General features: G+C 39.8%; 1 protein-coding gene across 9 annotated transcripts in view; it reads right to left on the reverse strand.

Moving 5' to 3' along the window:
* HDX (highly divergent homeobox) overlaps positions 1-19,629 on the reverse strand; it is a 91,705-nt gene that overhangs the window by 52,352 nt on the left and 19,724 nt on the right. For all 9 annotated transcript variants that reach the window (XM_045030632.1, XM_045030630.1, XM_045030628.1 and 6 more), the window contains 3 exons: positions 18,569-18,715; positions 11,626-12,750; positions 1,309-1,362 (listed from right to left, as the gene is read on the reverse strand). In XM_045030632.1, coding sequence (XP_044886567.1) covers positions 1,309-1,362; positions 11,626-12,750; positions 18,569-18,715 — 1,326 coding nt within the window. The remainder of the gene's footprint in view (positions 1-1,308; positions 1,363-11,625; positions 12,751-18,568; positions 18,716-19,629) is intronic.

Here is a 19,629-nt window from a genome sequence, read left to right on the forward strand (position 1 = left end):
GCAGGCCACATGTGATTCACTGAACATCTGCAGTCTGCCAGAAAGTTCTCCATGGCCCATCACTGGAACTGCTGACAGACATCAAAGAAACTGGAATGTGGTTACAATATGAAAACCCCTTTTCTTCCCAATTTTAATCATTTTTCAAATGTGAAATTCAAACGTTTTCATGCTTATCACAAGCTCAGACTAAATTTTATGTGTAGAGTGCACAGCATAATTGACTAGAAGAGCAACGTTATTAAAAATGTGAAATTTCTCTGAATTATCGAGCTCACAACATTTAGGTTTAAGGTTTTTGTTTGTTTGTTTGTTTTTAAAAACTACATTTTACTAAAATATTCCTTTATTTAAAGCATATCTATTTCTCATCTTTATCTTAACAGTTCTTTTTATGCTTTGGAAAACATGTAAGCATCAACAGCTGCCTCTAACTTTTTATCTATAAAAAGTAATATTAGATGTATTAAATAGGGGTGCTTTTATATCTAGATAGGATTTACTGATAGTTGAATTGATACATTCTATAACTCAGAATCTTACTACATGTAAATAACTGAGAGCAAACATTTTCCCTCCCACTGCTACACTGACAGTGATTATTTTAGGAAAATAGACTTCGAGCTGGAAGATTGGAAAGTTATGACGTTTTCAATAAAAGTTTGTAAATATGAATAGACGTTTATTTTTATACTATATTTAGCAATGCCTTATGACTTCAGAACACTAATCTGGTTGATTTTGCTTAATGGGCAAGGGTATAAAAACTAAAATGTGAATAAAAATTATACCTGAGATAACTGACATACATTTTAGTCTAAATCTTGCTTCTCATATTTTATATATAGACATACAGATAGGATCAAGCAGGCTGACAAACCAGGATTTGTCTCCTTATGAGTTTAGTTTTCCCTCTGAATTTTTGGGTCATGACCAGCCTTTGTTTCATCTTTAACACAAATGGCACCAAGTCTTGAAGTCTTTACTCATGGAAATAATCCCTATTTGTGCACTACAGATAGTGGGACTAAAGGTGGCATGACTTGACCTAGGATTTCAATTCTGGGCTTTTAAAACAACACTAGATACTGTATAGCTATTTTATGGGGTATATTTACAGGCTACTGTTTGTGGCTACTATGAACAAAAAAAAACAAAACAAAAACAAAACAAAAAAAGACCCCCTACAAGTTTCCGTTTTACCAAATACTCAAAGTGACATTTTTTCTAGACGTCATTAAAAATTTTTTTAATGTTTTTCCATGCCTTTACTTGGCCCATTTGCTGCTTCAAGTGAAATGTACTTACTGCTCTTTTTCTGGAACACCCTGTAATCCAAGGCACAGTAAGGTTTCCTGAAATCTGTGGAAGCAAAAAAAAAACAATCATCAATAAAGCACATGCTCAGACTGCTGGTATGGCAAATAATACTATGCATACAGCTTTGCATGACTTGTGCAAAATAATCCAGCTTCAAGAAAGTGTGTATTCATTGTGATAAAAGTGTCTCTCCAGATCTAAATACTCTTCCTTCCTGCTTAAGAAAAATGCTTGCAAGATTTTCATAGGGGGCCAAATTCTGTTTGTGTTATTCATGTGAGTAGCCTGATTACTGTGGGACTGCTCTGATGAGCTAGGTGAGCAGAGTTGCTCTTACTGACCAAAAGTTTCAGGACTTTGTACTATATTATAGTAACGCCAGTCCTTAAAACAATTTTTTTTAAATGTTGTCGAAATCAAAACATTTACAGAGCCCTTACTGAAAGAGTATCAAATTTATTCTGCAGCACTGGCCAAAATACATTTTTGTTATTACAGTCTGTAGAACAGAACTACTAAATTAGGATAATATCCTAAATCAACAGCCAGCCAATCTCCCATTAATAAAAACGACCACAATACTGAGTGCTGCTGACTACCTACTACTATCATTGAGTTACAAAAGTTTAGCACCTCTTTGGATCAGGCCCAGCGGGAGATTTGCACAAAGACTATGGGTAGAATATGGCCCTTAGTAATAACTATTGTTTTAGAGCCAATTCGTTTAGTCAGTTTTACGGAGGCAACTTTCATTTACTGTAGTGGAAGATGTGCCAGTGTAACTGAAAGCAGAATTTGGCCCTTAATAAAGCTACTGTTACACTTGGCAGGAAAAAAAGGATACAAAGCACTTCTAAAATCAGTGTCACTTCTGCCCTTTGTATATAGAACTAGTGGCACGTGCCATTACGCAATTTCAATGCACAATTACAGTAACTGCAAGCTGGGCAAAGTTGTACACCCAAATTGTTTTAAATTTTCTTGTTTTTAAAGTGTGATTGTTAGGTTTCAGAAGTAACACCTCAACAAGATGAAAGTAAAAGTCAAAATTTGGAAAATAGTTGCTTCAAGCTAGACATCGACACATTCAGATGGTTGTATCTTTGCAACCATGAGGCCTAGAAATTTGAAATGAAAACTTGAATTCTACATCATTTGAGTTTGTCATAGGCCCATCAAGCAGGCTGGATCTAGCTCATGGGCCAAGTGCATGAAACCACTAACTGCCAAAACATACCTTCCAATTGTATCTGTTTATGTGTACTGCTTTTCATGTAATGTGCCAGGGACATTAATAAATAAACCAGATTCAAAACAGTTGTTTTTCAGCATCAAACTTTTCTAGATAGCAGAAATTTAATAAAAAGGAAGAAAAGAAAGCCACCATAGATTTAACTCACCTATTTCATAATATGGTAAATATAATACTTCCCTCTTTGAATTATATTCATCATTAAAAACATTTACTAATTTCTGAACAAATGCGTATCCAAAACTATAATTATATCTTCCACAGCTAAACGTTTATCCTTTGTACTTGCTACCTAAGACACTTTTGTATAAAAAATACCCTTTAAGAGTCTCCAAACTTCCTGTTTAGCCAGCCATCTTCTAGCTTGATCAGGATGCCCTCTCACTTTGGACCACAAAGGACTAGGGTTGCCAACTTTGTAATATTTAAAAAATGGACACTCCTGCAGGAGTGATGGAAACCCCCTGCCACCTCTTCCCCATAAGGTCCCACTCCGTCCCGTCTCTTCCCCCAAGGCCTTGCCTCCATTCATGCTCTTCCCTCCGTGGAGGGACTTGCCTGCAGAGCCAGGGCTGGGACCTGCAGCTGCCCAATGCAGGTAGGAGGCAGCCCTGGCTGAGTAGGGGCTGGCGAAGGTGATGACCCAGTGCCTCCTCACCTGCAGTAACTGGACTTTGGGTGTCCGGTCAGTAGATCTGACTGGACACTGAGGAGGTCCGCTTTTCAACCACACTTTCCAGTCAAAATCTGGACACCTGGCCACTCAAGGCACTAGTTCTCAAACTTTTGTACTAGTGATCCCTTTCACATAGCAAGCCTCCCATTTCGACCCCCTCTTATAAATTAAAAACACTTTTTATATATTTAAAACCATTATAAATGCTGGAGGCAAAGTGGGGGTTGGGGTGGAGGCTGACAGCTCGCGACCTCCCCTGTAATAACCTCGTGACCCCCTGAAGAGTCCCAACCCCCAGTTTGAGAACCCTGCTGTAAAGGGAGGGAAACAAGAAAAAGTCAATATCACCAGCGTTTTTGTCAAAATACCATTCTGTGGTTGCTGCAGACATGCATTGTCCTTTTCATAGTTTCATAGATTCTAAGGCCAGAAGGGATCATTGTGAACATCCAGTCTAACCTCCTGTAGAGCACAGGCCATAGAACTTCCCCAAAATAATTCCCAGAGTATATCTCTTAATAAATAAATAAATCTTGATTTAAAAATGGTCAGTGATGGAGAATCTATGCAATCCTTGGTAAATTGTCTCAAATGATTACTTACTCTCACCATTATGAAAGGTAAAGGCAGTGTTTGTATTTACATAGTATCTGCAGTTTGTTAGGCAGGGTTTTCAATTACAAAACAAGAAAAAAAAAATCAAGAATTTAAAGATACTATGTATATTTTTAACATTTGTCCACCAACATAGTTTTAAGAAGCTAAACCAAACTGTTACACTGCTTATGTGATTCACATTAATTTTTAGGGGCTGAACTGCAATACTCACACTCATGAAGAACAGTATCTAGTTCCTTGAGCAATCACACTGGATTTAAATGGGACTACTCAATTTGAGTAAGAGTTTCAGAATCTGGCCCTACATTAACACAGTAATTCAAATACAAACACATAAAAGCTGATATTTACAAAGAACTGTCTTAACTGACACAAATCAGGTTAGACAATAAGAGGCCCCACATCATACTTTTACTTAACAAAACAAAAAAAAAAGAATCAGCAGCAAGCACCATTCTCTACTACAGGTGGTGTTCGCAATTTCTACATCTGTTAGTCTATTATTAATTTCAGATAAATCTAGAATTTCTATCTTGACATTTTCATGTGTTCAACAACTCTTCATAAGAGAAACAAAGTGGGATAGTTCTTTTTTTCAAAAAGAATGTAGAAAACATAACCCATAATTGCCATATCACTAAATAAACTAATGGCTTTATAATTAACATTTTTAAAAGGTATCCCAGACCTCATCTGTACCTGGCTGCAATGTTTTACTTTTTCCATGTACAAAATAAGGACAAATTACAGACAGCATAGTACAGTATTAACAAAAATGTTTCCAAACAGGGAAACCTAATGTATTAAACAAAAAAGCACCCCATGTTCATTTAAAATTTAACTAAAATGAAATCCTAATATTTTGTACAAAGGAACTTAATTACATAATTTCACTTTATTCCTCTCCCCCACCCCAAAAAGGAGAAAAGACAGACATTAATTTAGCCCTGCAAGTCATGCAACTTGATACAGCTGCCTTGCTCCATGATTAAAAAAAAAGTCTTAAGACATTGATTATTCATTTTAATAGTTTGAACAGAAAATTGCTGATGAATAAATAACTGGATAAATAATTCCAAAGAACCCCTTTGTGTCATGAAAATTGATTATTAAATTTGTTCTTATGTTAGATTAACATAAATTTGATTAAATTATTTCAATTGGGGAGGTTATGACTAATTGCTAATTAGATATCCCACCAATGTTTAACAGTAATGAATTCATCAGGACACAAATCATCACTTCTTGCTCTTAATCACTATCTGTTATAATAACTGAGCATTCAAACAATTCAGTAACTCAAGCTTCATATGTTTCTGAATCTGAAGGATTTCCCAGGAATTTAAGAATTAGGATATTCACTCCCAGGTTGATGGATTAAATTATACTACACTCGAGCAATAATATGAACAATGAATGACTGCATATGCTAGAGTGTCAGACCACTAAAATCTAAAAGAGTTTTCTTTTTTTTCTCCAGGTTCTTTCTAGTGCCTCTCCAAAAGAACAATAAAAGCCGACACTGAAAAACCATTACCAAATATTCTTTATGTTCCCACATACTCTTAATATGTAAACACATAGTATGTCATAAATATTCATGGAAGTAGATTCTCTTAATGGGATACCATCCTGGCTCTTAGCCAAAAAGCCAGCCTATCTTGACAGTTTTCTCATTATGAAATTATTGCCACCAAGAAACACCCTATGTGGGGAAAGGGTCAGAGATGGAATTGGTTATTGGCTTGTTGGGGTGCTCTACTATAGAATAATGTATTTGATTTTGAAGGATGATCAGAGCTTTAGAAACGTGCCTGTTTTTAATATCTAAAACAAAAAAAATCAAATTTAAAAGTGGATCCTTGCCACATACAAAAGTGTATATAAGAAAATAATCAATACATAAATTACTGTAGTGCATAAGTTAAGTGGTAAATGTTCTAGAAGCCCCACTTGAGGAAGTGGTAGGCTGCTTGTGACTCAGGAACCTCTTGGTGCCAAATGGCAGAAGGCAAAGGCTTAATATGGTTTGGGATCCCCTGGGTCTAGTAGCTACATATTTCAACACACACACACACACACACACACACACACACACACACACACACACACACACACACACACACACACACACACACACACACACACACACCTGTGTTTTTAAGGCACACAAGACAGGTCACCAGAAGGTGATAAACTGGTTCTGTTCAGGCAAGAGATAAGAGACACTTATATTCATAGGACACATTTGTGTGTCTTACAATAGAAGTCTGATGGAACACGGTATCACCAGCTAATCAAGATTGCAAAGTTTACGAGAGACCACAAAATCTACAGGAAGAAATACACAACAGCAGGGTTTCCAGTTTATGACTAAGATCAAAGAATTAGTTTGGTATATCAGAAGAATGCAAGGAGACGTGATAATTTTCGCCTAGTGAGTACACTGACAGTGGGCTTGGTTCATGAACAAAAAAAAAAATCACAACCCTGGCTGTAATACACTGGAAGCATTTTGAGTGACCTTTTGCTCTTATGACACAATGTCTTATTAGTTAAGTTTAGGCTCTAGTAGGCAATTTAATTTTACACGTGACCCTTTTTTTCCCCCAGTATTTGTGCTTGCTATCATTGGAATCTCTGTTCTTTGTTAGGTAATAAGGTAATAATTGGAGATATACCAATCTCCTAGAACTGGAAGGGACCTTGAAAGGTCATCAAGTCCAGCCCCCTGCCTTCACAAGCAAGACCAATTTTTGCCCCAGATCCCTAAGTGGCCTCCCCAAGGATTGAACTCACAACCCTGGGTTTAGCAGGCCAATGCTCAAACCACTGAGCTATCCCTCCTCCCTTTATGGAGATATACTTGCTTTCTCTGTAAACAAATCTAAGTGCTATATGATAAGCAGAACTGTGTTCTACAGCATAACTAGTAAGCTGTGGTATACTGTTCCTTTAGGAACAGAGGAGCTGGGAATTCTGAAAGTGTCCTGAGTATCAGGGGCTGGGAAACTCCAGGGAGATGCTCAGAGGTTGGAGTGCGCCTATCATTAACCTGCAAGGAGAAAGCGGGGCCTGTGGAGGCCTGGAATGCAATGCTTGTGGTACCAGAGGCTGATGGTGATGGGGAACTGACCCACTGCAGACACCAACAAGGCTTCCTCATATTAAGGGCAGGTAGTAGTGAAATGCCTCACAACCCTGTGTACCCCCAGGAAGAGTCATAGTGCTCAGCTCCCAAAAAAACAGCATATTCCCTCAAGACCTCATCTACACAGCCCCTGTGCCAATATCCCCACCATGGATACATGCTTTCTGCAGAACCAGGATGCCATGAGCTCCTGCCCTCCCCCTCATCACCCACTGCTACCCCCCAAATCTACCATCTTACGGAGGATTTCACAGCAAAGAGGCCAGTGACAAGTAAATTAATGCTGACAGGGTCTGTATGAACTTAAGTCACAACATTTTTGCAACGTTGGAAATGGGCGCAGGGTCAAAGGCCCCACGAAAAAAACAAAAACAAAAATCCACAACAGCTGTTCCCCCTGTGATGCTGCCTAGCAGGTTGCCAGCTCAGCCCAAGGCAGCAGGCTAATTCACTCCAATGCTAATAGAATTCAAAGGAGTGTCAAAAGATATTGTACTGTGATCAGACCAATTCTGATCTGCTAAAGTAGTTCAAAGAAATGTTAATATTATTGTCTTCACACATTAGCTTTGTCCCAGTAGTTAATTAACCCTAGATCAGACGGATGTATTAGTGTGTAATAGGGATATAAATACACCTCTATCCCGCTATAACGCAGTCGTGGGGAACCAAATATCCCTACCACGTTTTAGCTGAAACCCTGTTATATCCGGGTAGGGGCAGCAGGGCTCCAGCGGTGATTTAAAGAGCTCCCGGATCCAGCTGCTGTGGGGAGCTTCAGGCCCTTTAAATCGCCGGCAAGCCCCGCTGCCGCAGCCCTGGGGTAACGGCGGCAGGGCTCCAGTGGGATTTAAAGGGCCCAGCGCTCCCCACAGCAGCTGGAGCCCCGGATCCTTTAAAGCGCCGCCGGAGCCCCACTGCTACTGCACTATACATGAACCCGTGTTATATCGGGTTGTGTTATAGCGGGGACCCCTGCTCCAGCTGGTTGGTGTGGCTCAGGGCTGCTGCTGGGGCTGCTCCCACTAGCACGGGGCTGAGGCTGCTCCATCAGGCTGGGCCCTGGGGTTGGCAGGCCAGTGCAGCTGGGGGTGCGCCAGCCTGCCCAGGGGTGGGTGTTAATGGTTAGGCTGCATTATCCATTAAGACTAATGCTTACCAGTTAACGGTTTACTATTTTACATCCCTAGCGTGTAGATGAGAATTTATTTAATGTGTGAAACTGCATGAAAACTAATGAAGGATGGTTTCTGGCTATCACATTGTTCATGAAAACTAATGAAAGATTGTCTAGACTGCTGTAACTGAATGCATTGTGCACGTATGTGCAACTGAATTGCCCATCAAATGGGACCGAACTGTAAATGAAGAAGCATGTTAACTTCAAAGTATAGGTCATTATGTTCAACAATGGAAAATCCTTTGTTGACTGAACACAGACAAAGTTTGTGGGAGGGCTCGTGCTATGATGGGAAGTTGTCAGATTGCCTTCCGGGGAAAGCAGCTATAAGAAGAAACCCTAGGAGTGATCCAGTATCTCTGGACTGATGGATTCTGACAGGGGGAATCCTGAGCGATTGGACAGAGGTCACTAAAGCCCTTTTGGGTAACCTGAGAGACTTATGGAGAACTAGCATACTACAGCTCTGCTATCATTTGGCATACAAACTCTGACTCACCTGTAATGTATTTTACCTGCTTTAACGTCTCAATAACTCTAATTTCTTCTTAGCTAATATATCTTTAGTTAGTTTACTAGAGAAATTGTTTACGGCTTTGACTTTGGTGTGAGATCAAGAACATCCAATGACATGGGGTAAGTGACTGGCCCTTTGGGGTCACGAGTGATCTAATGTGTGGTGACTTTTGGTTTTAATAACCTTTTATCACAAATTCCAGTTTGTCTTGGTGGTAAAGTAGGGGTTGGAGAGCCTAAGGAGGACTGTCTGCGGCTCCACGGTAAGATTAATACAGTGATCCAGGAGCTCACACTTGTTACTGGCTTGATGAAATATAATAAAATATACCACCAGTTTGGGGTGTCTGCCCTGTTTTCTGACAGCCTGACCTGAGATTGGCACACACATCTGTGAGCCATACCAGTCACGGTGACACCCTCATTCCTGGCCAAAAATGGCATGTTGCAAAACATTCATGAGGGACATACACAAAAGTCAGAGGAAATACAGAGGCAAAACTGGTCCCTTTCTAAGGCCCACCGACCAGAATATACCTTGTTTTCATCCCACTAGCCATAGAAACAAAGGGAATGAAAAGGAATGCCTAATGAGGAGCCAGATTTGATTGTAATAGTTCAATTGCATTTGTTAGTTTTTCTGACATAACTATAACAAATCTGTACAAGTTATAATGATTGGGATGTTCTGATCTGTATTATACTGTATCTTACCCTACTGCAGGCGCCATGAACTAGCATGAGGAGTCTCAACATCTTCCAAAGGGGAAACACTAATATCTTTTATTGGACAACTGTTGGTGAGCGAGAAAGTTTTGAGCCCCACCGAGTTCTTTTCAGGTCTGGGAAAGGTACTCCCAGCTTCATAGTAACATGCTAAACAATCTGTTCCACCTTGCATAAGTAGTTAGCCACTATGATCTCTTAGAATATGTTCTAAATACTTATGCTAAACAATCTGTTCCACCTTGCTTGTTGCTGTGAAGCTGGGATTACCTTTCCTAGACCTGAAGAACAGTGCTGTGTGGCTCAAAAGCTTGTCTCACTCACTAACAGAAGGCTGGTCCAATAAAAGATATTACCTCACCCTCCATGTGTCTCTAATATCCTGGGATTGATATGGCTACAACTACACTGCACACAAAGGGCAAGTCAGTTTTCATTCAAAAGGGCTCTTTACCTAGGAAGGGATGCATTCCTTGGGGATATACTTTGGAAAAGAATATATTGAACCACTGGTAACTAGTACAAAGCCATACTATTAAGACTAAAGAGAAAGACTCCCTTTCCCAGGAACAAAAGAATCCTTTGAAATAGGTTGATACTGTCTGACGTCTTCTTACAGCAATATGAGGAAGAACTGGTCTATTTGTGCAGTAGAAAAAAACCTGATTCAAGCTTTCTGATTATAAAATAATTATGGAGATGCATTATATGGGAAGGCTGGTTACAGGTTTGCTAATTTCTCACGTGAACAGCTGGCCTAATGCTTAACCAGTTAATGAGAACTTTTGATATCTAGTTTCCTAAGACCAATGATGAGGAGACACCAAAAAGAATCTGCCACTGCCACCATGTCATGAACTAAACCAAGAATGTCATTTGTTTACAACAACAGTGAAGAAAAACAAGAAAATACATTTAGATATGTGAAGTTTCAAGTTACCAATTCTTAAGCTGTACAGCCTGCACTTTTGCAGCTTTTAACAGCTCATGGCTAGACAAAAATATGTTTACAGGCTTTTCTTCATTTTCACAAATCTGTTTTTTCTTAAGTAAAGGCACTTTGTTTAAATAACATTCTGATCCAAATTTGCACTTTAACAGCAAGTGCTAATTGACCATCTCTAGAGAGGAGAAAAGCTCTATCCATTAAGGGAGAGAAAGGATAATAAGCACAGCACATGCACCCAAAAATGGCAAGGAGATTGCTTGGGAGGATTTGCAATTCCTATTCATAGAGGTCACAAAAACTATGGACAGGGTTTATGCTAATGGGCCTTTAAAACTTGCGACTGCCACAGAACTGTGACATTCCTGGTAGTATCTTATGATGAAAAGTGACATTTATTTGAAGAGTTAAACTACAGTAGTGAGAAAAGTATTTAGAAGAAGGTGTTGAACTTCTGGGATGCCTCAGCTTTACCATTAGGAGACTACAGTTCCTCTGAAAGAGGAACAGCAACCAATGTCATGAGACAATGCTCAAAGCTATATCCTCATCATGATCATCAAGAGCTCCTTAACTCAGGTTCCAGGCTCTGCGCTATACTGGAAAGCACAGCAGTTCTGCCACTTTGAAACCAACTCTGATGCTTCCTGCAGTTTCTTTTCCTCCAACAAATGGATCCACAATGGTTTGCAATGCTCCAGCCCCTGCTGGACACAGGTTTTTCTTCTGCCCCCCAGTAACGTGTACTCACATTTCTCCTCTCTGTTTACCCCTGTAAGCATATTTTATGGGCATGAGATGCAACCTGGGTCCTGGAGATGCCCTCATTACATCTCCTGTAACACAAATGGTGCAAACTAAACTGCAAGGATGAAGGACTCACACCATTGTAAATGGTGGCTGCCAACACCCTGACTAGTTGGAAGGAGATCCCAATCGCCATCAAAAAACAGGAAGCAAAAGAGTAGATGGTAGCTTGGTGAGCGGGGGGAAAGAAGGAGGAACTGATGCTCACCATTTCAAGGAGAGGGGATGGGTGCACTCAAAAAGGAGGGAGCGACTGATATGATTTGCCCTATATGCCAGACTAAGCTCATAGCATTTAGGAGAAAACCTGAAACAGTGCCAAGGAACAGTATAAACTTTCATCAATGGATCAAGATATATTAGTCTACATTCTCAGCTTTCACAAAAGAAGAGTCTTGAAAATCTGAAAGGCAAAAATAAATGTACAGATTACCTGGTAGTTGTTTTGGTTTTGCGACAGCCTCAGTTGATTTGAAGATGTAAAATGAGGAGAAAAGTTACTTCTGGATGGATTAGCAGTACTATACAGTGTACTGGATGGTGTATGTAATGAGGTCCGTGGAGGCAAGCGGTAGTCTCTGTTATGATATAATACATTGTCAGGCAAGTCCCTGGCATTCACCATCTGTGAACTGCAGCTCACATTTCTGCCTGGTCCAGACAAAGCTGTGCTTTGGTTCTCCACTCGAAGGGAACTGCTATTTTCACAAAATCTTGAATAACTTTGTATTTGTGCTCCCATAGATGCAAGCTCTTCCTCTCTAGCATATTCATCATCAGCATCTCCTGTTTCCATTGCAATGGACAGGCAACTGCCTTCGACCGAACAAGGTTTCTGTGTTGTATTTCCTCCCATAATTCTTTGAGGTTGATCAGTAACTGCCAAGGAAAAAACTTCACGAATTTCCAAGTTTTGTGTGCTACAAGAAGGGTCTCGAACATTAGCTCTTTGTCCAGATGCGATGTGTGATGCAAAGGCTGTGTGTTCTGGTTTGTGTAACCTCTGACACCCCACTGGTTCAGCTTTACATGGCCTGTGGCATATTATTGGCTTTTGAGGTAACACTAACTCTGCAGTCTGGACTGATGAACCACCATAATTTTTCTTAGTATGATTGTATATGGAGTTTGCAGAATTCAACACACTTGTTTGTCTTGACAAAATAATAGTTTTTTCCCCCAGGAGCAGCGAAGCACCTTTACAATGTGATACTTGTCGTCCTACAGGGATATGCTGCTGCTGAAATTCTGTATCACTTTTTCCAGGTGGTCTCTGAATAGAGTTTTTATGTATCTCAGTCATTGAAGCATTAGTCTGTTTCGTGGATCCCTGCCTGCTGGATGAACTAGCTGGGCTATATATACCAGTTACTATTACATCATTGTTAGATGATGTCCAAGAAGACTGCTGGCTTTGGGATCGAGCAATGTTTACCACATTTCTGACTGCTACTTCTGGAGGCACTGTAGGGGTGCTAGGAACAGTCCTGGGTGGGGTGCCTCCAGATTCTGCAACATTCTTGCTGCTCATCTTTCTTCTTTTATTGCCAACCCAAGTCTGCAAATACAAAATATTAATATATAAGAATGTTAGCCACAGTCAGTTTTTTTTAAATATTCAAAGCCTCAATCTTGCAAAGACTTCCGCATATATATAAGTCTTTACAATTAATATTTAAAGTACTAATATATTAGAAATGGGTAGCATCAAAAATAGTTGTAAGGGGGAGGGGAAAGAGACATGTCTTGATTATGCAAAAATCAAAACCACAGATGATGGGGATCCAGGTCCCATTTTATCCAAATGCCTGAAGTTCAGTACAGTGAAGATTTCCAGTTCTGGCCCACCTCAGAAAAGAATATACAACTTGTTGCATCTCCCCTCTTCTTGCCCCAAAATTATCTTTGCACAAATATGGCAGAAGCCTGCGGTTTTCTCCTCCACATACTTGTACTTGGTTTTACCTTTCATTTTTTATTGTGACGAAAAACCAAACAAGGATACACTAGGTGTTTAATTCCTTCCCCTTCCCAATTTCAGCTTTTACATCTAGTGAAAATAAGGTACTCCTGAAACCAGTAACTATACTGAGAGATTCAGCATAATCAGTATCTTCACTATCCAATAGCTGAGATGTTTTCAAAATTGCCATACTACAGACACTTCTATCTTCTCTTATTCTTTAATTTAATAAAAAATTAAAAAAAAACACAAGTGTTGTCCTCAAAGTACCAATGAATCCCAAGACAGGGGAAAAGTTTTCCAACACAAAGGGACTGAATTGAAGATTGGTCAAAAAAGAATTGTAAAAGTGTTTGTCTTTTTAATTTAACTTTTTCAATCATATACCTCAAGAGCTGCATTTAGTGAGAAACTGATTTGATTACACAAATATAATACAGACTAAGGGGATTAGGTTCAACAGACAGAATAATTTCCCATTACAGATATTTCTGTAACTAACAGTGAAAATATATGAAATTATATACAAGATATTTAAAACAGTGGCGGCTGTTTTATGCAAAAGTCTCTCTCTTTTGAAGAGAACAAGCTAGAGATCTTTAGTGATTTTGTACTTAAGGTCCAAAAACCCATTACTGGTTTCAAACAAAATACATCAAGTAGGAAACTAATGAATGAAAATATATTTAACAAAAGGTAGTGGGGAACACTAAGGGCTGGAGCACCCATGGGAGGGGGGAGGCAGTCCCTCTATCAGCGCCTCCGCCTCCCTCCAGTGCCTCCCATCAATCAGCACCTCCCGCCCGCCATGGAACAGCTGATCCGCGGCATGCAGGAGGCACTGTGAGGGAGGGAGGGAGAAGCAAGGATGGGGGAGGGGCAGGAACAGACAAGATGGCGGTGGGGTCTTGCGGGAAGGGGTGGAGTGCAGGCAGGGTGGGAGGGGAGCACCCCTCTGACACATTAGAAAGTCGGCGCCTATGACAGCATGCATGGTGTTACAATATCAGTACTACACAAACAACCTTTACCATGAAAGAGGTGGGATTAATTTACACACTCGTAAGATTTTCGTATTAAGTTGTCTGCAGTGTTGTTGTAGCCATGTTGGTGTCAGGATGGGTGAGAGAATATCTTTTATTGGATCAACTTCTGTGCTACACTGGCAATTTACAGCACTGCAACTTTCTCACTCAGGGATGTGAAAACACCCACCCCCCGAGCACAGCAAGTTTCAGCACTGTAAAGCACCAGCGTAGACAGTGCACCAGCGCTGGGAGCTGCGCCCCTCGTGGAGGTGGGTTTTTTAGAGCACTGGGAGTATTAGCAGGGTAGACTAGCCCAGAGCTCTTCAGGTCAGGAAAAAGTACTCAGGGTCACAGCTAAACAGAAGGTGAAACAGACTGTTTAACATAAGTAGTTATCATGTATTGTAAGAGACCATTTAAGGTGAAGTGGCCACTTAACACCTCTGCAGTCATAGAACCAGTGTTTAATAGGTTACAGATTGTAGTAATAAGCCATAAATCCAGTATCTTTATTAAGACCATGATTTTTACTGTCTAGCAAAGTTATGAATTCAAACTCCCAGGCTTAAATTAAATGTAGACAAAGGTACTGAACATGCCTATCACAACGTGTGCCCCAATTACAAGTATGTGGGTGAAACCAGACAATCACTATGCTCTTGAATGAACTCGCACAGAAAAATTATAAAAGACAAAGACACAATATCACAATTTTCAGACCACTCCATATCTGACCTCTCAGGCCTCATCCTCAAAGGAAACCTGCACAACACATTTAAAAGATGCTTAAATTTATAAAACTTTGCTAGACCCTAAAAATAACGGTTTTAATACAGACACTGGATTATGCCTTATTACATCAGTCTGTAACCCATTAATCCTCATTTTTTTGTCCTATGACTGCAGCGGTGTTAACTGTCCACTCCACATTGAATGGCCTCTTACAATATGCTAACTACTTATGCAAAACAACCTGTTCCACCTTCTCTTTAGCTGTGACATTTTTGTACCTTTCCCAGACCTGAAGAAGAGCTCTGTGTAGCTCGAAAGCTTGTCTCTCTCACCAAAAGAAGTTGGTCCAATCAAAGATACTACCTCACCCATCCTGTCTCCTCCTACTGATGCCTAGTCTACACTAAAAAAATCAAGTTGGCTTAACTATGTTGGTCAGGGTAAAAAAAATCCACTCCCCTGAGCGGTGGCGTTAAGCCACTCTAAGTCCCCATGTAGACAGTGATAGGCTGACGGAAGAATTCTTCCATTGACCGAGCCAATGGGAGAACCCCTCCCATCATGTAAGTCGCATCAAGTCTTAAATACTACAGTGGCACAGCTGCAGTTACCAGATGTCCCGATTTTATCAGGACGGTCCTGATTATGGGGGCTTTTTCTTATATAGGCACCTATTACTCCCCACCTCCTGTCCCGATTTTTTACATTTGCTGTCTGGTCATCCTATGCACCACTAGCATTTTAAGTGTACACAAGCTCTAAGTTTGACTTCAGATTTGTAACTGTCAATTTCTGCTAATTTATATGATTCAGTATAAAGAGGAGAGTTATGGACATAAGGATCCACTAGAAAATAAGGGCTTCCTTCTGCTCGCATTCAGGTTAGTGACAAAACTTCTTAGACACCTATGGATGCAGGATCAGACCGTAAGTGTATACATAGATCATATAGTGCAATTTTTTTTGCTGTGCCACTTCGCTGATCTTTGGTATGCAGCAAAATGGTGACCAGTTAACTCAAACAAGAGCTGAAAATTCAGCAAACCAAGTGATCAGTTTTACACAGAACAAAAGAGAGGTTTTATTCTGTACTTACTCTGGATTTTATACAAGTACTTTAAAATAATAAAAAAAAAAAGGGCAGCCAACCCCACCTTACATTCTGATACACCCACATAGCTGTTTATAGTTTAATATTTGAACCTCATATCTATGGAAATTCACTGGAAATCTCACCCCAAGACAAAAAGTAGTCTGACGCTCATGTTAACAGAAGGGAGCAGTTTTTTGCATTACTACCCATCTACTAGCATGTATCATGCAAAATACAGAATGATACCAATGACGACATCTCATTTACAAGTTCTAATGATCAGTATAAAAACAAATGTAACAATTGTAATGATACGTAGCCCCCGATCCAGCAAAGCACTTAAGTTAAGCACATGATTAAGCATGCAAATCATCTCACTGACTTCAATAGTTACATATATAAGTGCTTGGATTAGCAAGGGTTTATATTCCTCGCATAATGTTTTTAGTTCTGCTCTCTTCTTAAAAGGAAACAAGCAGCCTCCAACCCAAACATGACTAGCCACAATTTTCAGGAAAAAGCAAATTAATCTGTCTCCCAATTAGCTCACAATCACAGACATTAATTTGAAATGGATATCTGAAAACTTATTGCATCCTGTGGCACTATTTGTTTTACTTCTACTCAGATAATATCTTTTTCAAATTGAAATGATATCAAAAGAAAAACTGTAAAATATATTAAAAAAACCCAGCTTGGAACTAATAGAAAAATCACCTCATCATTCAGCAAAATTAATATTCAATTGTCAAATCAAACAGTTATTTTAAAACATATACAAGAAATTGAAGTAAAACCGCTTTGATAAAATACTTTAATAGTTAACATAACTGTAGTTATAAAGAAATAGCTCATTTCTGAACTTTCTATGTTGGGAATGTCCAAATCCATTTTGGTTTGAATGCTTAAGTGTCCCAACAAAGAAAAAAAATCCTCTTTCTTTCCAGGACTGGCTGTACAGGTCCTAATTTGGAAAGAAACAATATATTGCATCATCTACTTTTGTCATAAATCTTGTTTTTGTTTTTAAAACGGTATCATGAACCAAAATAAGTCATTAAAGAGAATCTCAGAATAAGTCTTTACCTTATCCCCAAGCCAATTCAAGAATGTGTCAAGTTGGCAATATACTAACCCATAAAACTAATCAAGACTCAATACAGAGATTAACATCAGAGACACTATTGCATTTTCTGTATGACTTTTACATTATTATTATTATTTTCTAGTACTGTGGTAGCATCTGTGCGTCTCAACTGAGATCTAGGTCCCACTGTGCTAGGCACTGTACATAGTAAGAGATAGTCTTTGCTTCTACAGTCTAAACAGACAGAAGAGACAAGGGGAGGTGGGGATTACAAAATGCCAGCAGAGCAAGAGGTATGTTGGTCCGCAAATGGCATGTTACTGCCCCAATTTTTGTGGAAATGCTTTCGTCAGGAAGGCGATGGCTAAACAGACAGAAAACTGAAAGAAGAATGGACTTGCAGGGAACAGAGTAAAGGGGATTGGAGAAGAAAGAAGAGGAATGGAAGGCAGGGAGTAGAGTGAGGCAAAGAGACTGTGAGGGACCTGAAGCAATCAGCCAATCAGCATAGGGGAGAGAATGTCCAGAGCAAAAACTACTGAAAGCATCCAAAGTTCCCTACTGCAGCTACTTGTCTGCTCCTGCCAGTCTGAGTTTCTGGTGGGCTTCCTAGGGGTTTTTTCCCCACTACCCTGAGCTCAGGTTTCTCCAGAGAGGCAAGGCTACTTAGAAGCTGGTGCCCCTGGAAGGGGGGGGGCACAATGGGAGGGAAGGAGCGCTCCCCTACATGGTTCTGGGTCCACGGAGTTGGGAATAACAAAATGGGTCTTATCTCCTTCCTTCCTCCCACACAGTGTTGTGGATGTACCCACTGCAGCTGCTTGTATCTGGCTCCTGCCTGCTTGATTGTTGTACCAACTCTCAACTATTGCTTCATGATTTCTACTGCCTTGTGAAACATTATATACAAAATGGCTCTTCTTTCATAGGGGGAGCATTATCCTGCTCCCATGGAATTCAGTGTCTTCAGAAGAGACCCCAGAAGCACTAAGCTACTCAATGATATTATTGTTTAGTGATAACTGTAATACCAATAAGCAGCAATGCCATCTATTTATGACAAGGAACACAGCAGTTTTATAGATCTCTTTCAATGTCATTTTTAAAGGATACAAAATTTCTATTCTATTTCAAAGTGGTTTCCTGATATAAACAACATTCACTTTACGTGATATATAATCTAGGTTTTCAGCAGGAAAACCCTATTTGGAATTTAACTTTCTTGAAGGGACCCCTACTGCTTGCACAGTATGAAAGTCCCTACTAATACTTCAATAACGTAAAAGTGTTCATAGGAACACAGACTACAAGCAGCCCTCTCTCAGGAAAGAATGAGCATATATTACAGCTGGGGATGGAAGCCTTTTTAAAAAAATAAAGTTAATGATTCCATCCCCTACAGATATTTTATGTAAACAAATGTACTTGTTAAATAATTACGTAAATTCAAGTGTGGAAGGCCTCAGTACTTACCCTGACTACACTGAAGTCCAGCTTAGTTTCTTGTGCACACTGTAATATGAGCTGAAAGCAATTTTTACTTTGATTTGTCATTCCATTTTCATAATAACGCTGTAATATCCTTTGTTGTTCTACAGTAAATACAGAACGCAGATTCATCTAAAAATAAAAGAAGATACTCTGAAAGTTGGAATAAATATTTTAATACTTGTAGAAATTACTCATTTATCCAAACAATCATAAAACTAGTGTACACATCTCTTTTTTCCCCTAAAACAAAACAAAAAAAATTCATCCATACTGATATTTTTATTTACTTTTCAGAACTTCTGATACGAACTATGTTAGTGGTTTTCCTTTATGAGATGGATTTAACCTGAGCTGTTAAACTATATAACCAAAAAAAGGCTGTCCCCTTTTTATAGCAATAATAACTAAAAAACCTCTTCTAACTAATTTCAGTTTAAAAGGCTTCTTCCTGAAGATGCCAATGTTGCTTGTAACAACAATCAGTAAATTCTCTACGGAGCAGCACAAACTATGAGATGAAGTCAAACTGTCACCTTGGGGGCAATGAAGACTCATCAAACATTTAACCAAAACTGTAAAGGCCTGGTCTACACTTAAAAGCTATGTCACTCAGAGCTGTGAGAAATTTCACATCCTGAATGCAGTAGTTAGATCCACCTAACCCCTGGTATAGAAGCTGTTAGGTCAATGGAAGCATCCTTCTGTTAACCTATCTACTGCTTCTCAGAGAGACAGATGAACTATACTGATGGAAAAAACCTTTAGTCAATGTAGGAAGGGTCTATGCTGCAGCACTGCAGCTGTAGTGTAGACATACCCTAAGGCAACTTTGCTAAATCTCCATAAAAACGTACTAGCCCAGGCATAAAGTCTATATCAGGGGTCAGCAACCTCTGGCACGCGGCTCACCAGGGGCCAGGCCAGCTTGTTTACCTGCGGCGGCTCCCACTCTCCAGGGTTCGCTGTCCCAGGCCAATGGGGGCAGCAGGATGCGGCGTGGGCTGAGAGATGTGCTGGCCACGCCAGTTGGAGCCGCAATAGGC

Source organism: Mauremys mutica, chromosome 9 (genome assembly GCF_020497125.1).
Source record: "Mauremys mutica isolate MM-2020 ecotype Southern chromosome 9, ASM2049712v1, whole genome shotgun sequence".
Taxonomy (NCBI): Eukaryota; Metazoa; Chordata; order Testudines; family Geoemydidae; genus Mauremys; species Mauremys mutica.